Genomic DNA, 6,587 nt, shown 5'->3' with positions numbered 1-6,587 from the left:
ATTTGTCAGCTATAAAAGCACAGAGGAACAACTGATAAAAAAGGTAATCTGAAGAAAATGCACCCCAAATGGATTACGAGCTAACAAAGTCAACACAGGCATACGTGTCAGAGTGACAGCTTGTATTTGCTAATGCTGTGTGTGTGATCTGGTTAGTCAGAGCTGCTGAATCTACTGTAATATATAAGCATATCAGTTTCAGTAAACACTGAGATATATTTTATTTCATCTTTAACACCACCTATTGCAAAATCACAAATGCATTTAACCAAGAGGGTACATGATAATTCCTTAACAAACACATAATCTCTCTGACATCGGTTTCAAAGGACTAAGTTGACTTTGGCTGTAGTCCTTCTGCCTGCAGTGTTATTGCAACAATGAAGACTAACACTGCATTAGAGCAGGACCATAGAGAAAAAAACTATCTTCAAAAATATAACAAAGAAAAGCATTGTTCAGTAAGTCAAGAACTAGAAGGTGTCTTTCATTCACTCCTCCAGATTGATTCTTCTGTTCAGTCCATTCTCCAGACATTTCACAATCTATAAAGAGAACTTGAGGCAGTCTGAGAAACCATGTTAAAACAAAAACAGTGGCAGAGAACACTCATTTTTAGGTATCACAATAACTAAACAATATTTTTACTCCTTAAGAATAACTCAGTGGACAAATAGTACTTCATTTCAACAGCACTGATCCAAAACATAGGAATTTTACCTCACAGACTTGCAGTCTTCATTTCATGAATCCTTATTACAATAACAAAAGTTTTATGAACTCAAATGATGCTATTAAGAAAGGAAAATTAGCCAAAGCCTCTCTGGATTTGTTTTCAAGACCAGAATATTTACTTTTATTTCCCTAAACCCTGTTTATACACAAAAATGAAATATTAAAGTGATGGTTCAGAGCCAAGTTGCCTAAATATGTAAAAGTTTAAACTACAAAGCAAGCTGCTGCTGGAATACATTAGCACTATCCATGTATGGATTCCATGTCATTGCTGTCTTGTGAAAGGCACTGAAGAACACTTATGCCCATTACTAACGGAACCAATTAACTTCTCCTCCAAAAAAATCACACCAGCCACATCTTCAGAACAACACAATGTCTTGACCTGCCAAGGAAGCCGGCATTTTACTTCCTAGTTATTGCCAAACCATATGGGGAAAAGCAAAATTACTGTGAAAGTATGAGAGAAATTTCCAGCAACATGACATTGGCCACAGGTTCAGAGCAGGGCACAGACCAAAGACCGCTGAGGACTCCAGTTTACATACTCCATGACCCTGGCACAAGTAAGACGATCTCGATGTTGTTCTGCGAGATCTCTTCAGTGACTGGTAGCTACTGAGCTACAAAGAAGTAAATATCTTGGTACACGTAATTTTTCTCCAATAAGAGTTGGCAGGGCAGTCAGTGACTACTTCTCTCATTCATGCTCTGAGTTTATGCTACTCCCTTTTCAATATTTACAGAGGACCATCAGCAAAACAGAGAGACAGTATGTCCCCACTTCCCAAAAGTGTGATCATGATATTCAGCACTCTGTTGCTTTTTCTTCATACCTTTCAACAAATATATATACATATAATTATTATAATGACATAGTAATAAGAACATCTGCTCATGGAAGCCAAACACCTGGATGCAATCCTTCTACAGCCAGAGGGTTAATTCAGTGTGATGAAACAGCAATGTACTCAGTGAGAGACACTGATAGGGGCTAAAAGAGCAGGCACCACCAATGACGGGTCACTGAATATAAGCATAAAGATTTAGAAACTCAGAAACACTGGCGAGCAGTAGCAGAATCCCATGACTTGGCATGTTTTTGAAGGGATGTAATCTCAACTGCTTTATTACGTGCTGAATTCAATGCTACCCACGTGAGTGATGCTCATGGCATCTACTGGATTAGCGCTTGTTCTTAAAGGCAATATATGGTTATTTTTCAAAGACAAAGATCAGGCATTTAAATGCTCCACAGTGTCAAAACGATGCCAGCACAGGAAAGCAGAGCAGCAGCACTTTATGTGTCTAACGAGTTTTAGAAGCAGTAACTTGACATGGCTCAGGATTCTCAGTCTCACGACAAGTAAAGAAGGATTTTCATGGGGATTGCTCACCTGGACCCACAGACCTAAATTCTTCCCAGGTGGCACTTTTGGCACATAAACATGGGTGGGTTTTTTATTTTTTTATCTGGCTCCATGTTTCTTCCTCCCTTGTAAGGATCCTGACAAACAATTTATTTGTCTGTGACCTCCACCCTGGATTACTATAAATCACTATGTGGTTGAAGCTGAACGTGTGGGTAAAGCACAAGCTCCAGCTGTGACTGCTCATCTTTTCCAATGCTCACATCATTACGGAGTAACAGACCTGCATTTAAGGCTCTCCACAAGCTCCTAAGTAGTTTCTAAAACAGACCCAATAAAGAACCAAGGCATTTTAGGTTGTCCATCCCTGTGATTTAATAGGTACCCTGTTTCAGTGCATAGGGAGAGTTAAGAGCCTTAGAATTGCAAATTGGACAGCCCAGATGCATCTGCACTATACACAGAGGCATATCTGAAAACTCCCCCCACAGTGTAAGGGTCTTCTAGCACCTAAGTTAGCAATACTTCATGGTAACCAGGAGCACAGACGTCTAAAACTCCTAAAGAACTGAGCAGCGCTAGCTCTTTTATTCTATAGTCTATGCTCTACACAGGTATTTCCTTCAACACAAAAATCATGGCAGTAGTGAAACTACTCATTTTTATCTAAGATGTTGTAGTTAGTATACTTACCAAAAAACTGGATAGTATTGGTTCAGTTCCTAACTTTGCCTATAGCTGAAGTCTTCATCACCCTTTGCAAGGAACAACTCTTACTTGTTGTAGAGACACTTTTTTCATGTGATCTTTCTGGTCTCAAAAATCTTTAATTCCATCCTACTCCATGGCACACCTTCATCCAGATTTACTCTGAGTTACTAATAACTATATTTTTCAGTTCTGCATATAGCTGAGTGGTTGATTAGAGTGCCAGAAAATGTGCATCTGAATCTTTCCAGGCTGAGTAGCAAGCTAATCTCAGATCAATTGTTTAGTCTGACATTCAGGCTAATATTTAAAAGGTGATTTGCATCACAACTACTTTGTTGGGGTTTTTTTTTTATTTTTCCAAGGGGTGACTTCACTTTCATTTTTTGAGAGGCTCAGTCTTGCTTATGTCAGTTAAACATGGTCACAGGATCTTGGGTAGATAAAAATTCATCAGGCCCTACAACAGAACTGCATGCTTCAGCCCAAAATGAGCTAATTCTGTGCCTGCACAGAAGCAAACTAATGAGGAAATTCTGTTATTAAACAGGAAAGTATTACAGTGTGGTTAGTCACCTTCAGGAGTAAATGCAACCTGAATTAGGGTATTTATAATGTCAATTCTGGCACCTCATTTAGGCTTGACTACTAATTATTAGACCAAGAACACCCAAAGTACTGCTGCAGATTTCTCACTTCTTCATTTGATATAATTCATTACAGAACTTATAAACCCGTGAATGGTTCAAGACCTGGTTTTATTAAAGTTTGTGGTTTGATATATGAGACATAGTGGCTGCTAAATAACAAAGCCCCAGCTGAATCATGGGAACAGAGCATTTTCTGTGGTGATCCAACCACATGCATTCAGAACAGGTCAAGCAAGTAATGGTGTTCATACCTTTGAGTACTTAAAAGTCTTCTTACTAGATACCAGAGGAAAGTGTGTCATTTAGCATTTTGTATTAGTAGGCAAGATATTTCCTGCCTCACCTGAACAATTTCTTTGCTTATTCTTTGACTCTTACCATGTGAAGAGTGATACAATCCAGCTTATCTCAGTTTTGACTATGCTTTTGGCATAAACAGGATAGAGGTTTTATATCAAATTTATAGCTTTGAGTTACGTGGCATGTAAAGTCTGATTTCCTCAAGCTGTGCCAATTCTAAACTACAGTACTGCCTAAAAGACCTCAGAAAAAGTTCACTTCAGTATTTCAAAGGCAAACCGAGAGTCAGATGTAACTTGGCAGAGTTGAGTTCCAGACAAAAATGATTCAGTCTTTTTCTTCTTTATGTTATCTTTCACTCTCTTTCATCTTGGCTCTTCCCAGCTTTTCATATTTTGGAGGAAAACAAGAATATGAAAAAGATCATAGATTTTAGGTTTTTATGTTAACAGGCTATGTTCAGAAAAAAATATAGATCAATGTTAGATACACCAAGAATTACAGAAGGATCCTACACAGCCAACCAATAACAGGACTGATGTTTCAGGCTGAAAAAATGACAACATTTTCATGGCACTTTTGAACAGTTTACAGATAGGATAAGGTTCTTTGAATGTGTCCATTACTGATCTAAAAATGACAATGCAGTTCACTGGCATCTTGCTGAACTAAGACATCTAAAAGAACAATATTATTATCCGTAAAGCACTGAGGAAAATTGTAAGTAGTTCCCTTGTGTAAACTAGTCCATCAGAATATTATTATCCTCAAAACCTCATTGCTTTCAAGTGAGAATGTCAATTTAAAGGCTACAGAATAAAAAAATCAAATTGTTTGATGAGACCTTAGACAAAAATTCAGCCCCTTCTTCTGCACTACGGTTACCCTGAATTATGGTTGAAAACCTTGCCAATTTTTAACTTTTTCTTAGGCATTTTAATACAGTTAACAAAAAAAAAAAAAAAAAGCAAATACAACAAATTTAACATATGTAACAAATAAGGAAATTTGCATTAGATTTGTAGGATCTGGCAGATTGCCATTCACCACAAAGTCTTGGAACAAGATAAAGTCATCCATAACTTAACAGATGTTAAACAAAACAAAAATTAAAAAAGTGCTATTGCTAACTATGGTGAATTCAGATTTGGCTCCATGTTCATAACACAACTGACTTGACAAATGAAAAGTAAAGATTCAGATAAATAAAACACATAATAGAATGGCCACACACAGCATGGGATCTCATAAACTACTGCAAATATTTGTACTGTTCTAAAAGTCATCTTGATTAAATATTAACTATGTAGTTACTGCTTCTATCCAGTTTTCCTGAAAAGAACTAAAATTCAATTTAAAACATAGTTAAATATCCTGGTGTATATACATTTTTCTCATGTGTAGAAGTTCCAAGCACAAGGTTCTGTACTACAGTCATTTATTTCTTACTTACAAATCAGGTAATTCTTGACAAGACAGTACAGAGCAATAACTCTTCCCATAAGAAAAAGTTATATATGGGTTCTATTTTGGTTCTTTGCTGAAATTATTTTCTTATATTTGTTTTCTTGATATAAATGTCCTTGGTCAAGGTAGATGAAGAATGTAACTAAGCGGCAAAAGCCATTAATTTAATTGACAATTCCAGTACTGAAGGAAGCTTGCGCAACCTTGGAATTTGTTTTCTTGTTCAAAGCTGTACAGATGAAGTTTCCAGCTTCCATCACTGTATAAAGATTGACTCCCTAAAAAAGAAGTGAAAAATGTTGAGAACAATAAATTCACATGTTGAAAATGCTTAAACCCCAAGGTTTCTTTTTTGCTAGGGTCTACTTTTTGCAAACAAAGTGCCTTATTCATGTCACAGGTCAGTAATGAAAACAGTAGAGTTACAGTGACTTACCCAAGAATCACAGCTTCATTTGTTTGGAAGGACCTACCATTTTGAGAGTGATTTATCTTAGCATCAGTGGACCGGATACTCAAATAATAACTTTCAAACTCAGAAGAATCTCTAATAAAGAACTGGAAAAACAACTAGAAAAAGATGGAAGAAAAATATCATATCTACTTAAGTGCTGTACTTATTTGTCACCCAACACTAGGAAACTTCATGCATACAAGTATCCCACTTGCAGCTCAGGAAAACAGGGGAAACACTTCTATTGGCACCTGAGTTCAGTGACAAACACGATCCTGCATTCTCTTCAATAAATATCATCTCCTTTAAGAAGCTCCTTTCAATGCAAAATTACAATTTACAATGGTAGTACAACTGAGCAAAAAATTGCAATTGCTTGATCTGCCCATGCTAAACAAAAGTCCTTTTTTAACTAACATGAGATACGTATCAGTAGAACTTGGTTGCTAAAATGGAATCAGATCACTGATAAAAGAGGAAAAAAGTACTTCATGATTAGTCCCCTGGATTACTCATGTATAGTAAAAGTTTTAGAATTGGATCACGAGTGATATAAGTACTTGCTATGAAGATTGGAGTTTACAAGCCAGTAAAGTTCCTGTAGAAAGGATGCGAAAGGGGACTCTGAGCTACCAATACACTGAGCAGTCACATAAAATTGGGAGACATATGTCACCCAGAATTAAAAAGTATAAGATGCACTGGTCCAGAAACAGACTTACATAACACTTATGGATTTATGCACTAAAGTTCAGACCAAGACCTGATTTAGATGCTTAATCCTTTAATTCAATCTAGTTCTTATTTCAATATTCTGTGTCGGTATATATATCAGTAAAATCTGCATTTTTTATTCCTGGAATTGACTAAAAATGTTAATAAGAATAGGAATTACTTCATGGA

General features: G+C 36.5%; 1 protein-coding gene across 6 annotated transcripts in view; it reads right to left on the bottom strand.

Annotated features, from left to right (window-relative positions):
- Window positions 1-202: 202 nt before the first annotated feature.
- HMGCLL1 (3-hydroxy-3-methylglutaryl-CoA lyase like 1) overlaps window positions 203-6,587 on the bottom strand; it is an 86,397-nt gene continuing 80,012 nt past the window's right edge. For all 6 annotated transcript variants that reach the window (XM_061354933.1, XM_061354932.1, XM_061354930.1 and 3 more), the window contains one exon: window positions 203-5,508. In XM_061354933.1, coding sequence (XP_061210917.1) covers window positions 5,395-5,508 — 114 coding nt within the window. In that variant the 3' untranslated portion in view covers window positions 203-5,394. The remainder of the gene's footprint in view (window positions 5,509-6,587) is intronic.

This window comes from Neopsephotus bourkii, unplaced genomic scaffold, assembly GCF_033783945.1.
Source record: "Neopsephotus bourkii isolate Nb327-2 ecotype Australia unplaced genomic scaffold, CSIRO-AGI_Nbou_v1 NB_756, whole genome shotgun sequence".
NCBI lineage: Eukaryota > Metazoa > Chordata > Aves > Psittaciformes > Psittacidae > Neopsephotus > Neopsephotus bourkii.
Note: the sequence above shows the minus strand (reverse complement) of the source record. Positions and strands in the feature narration are given on the sequence as shown.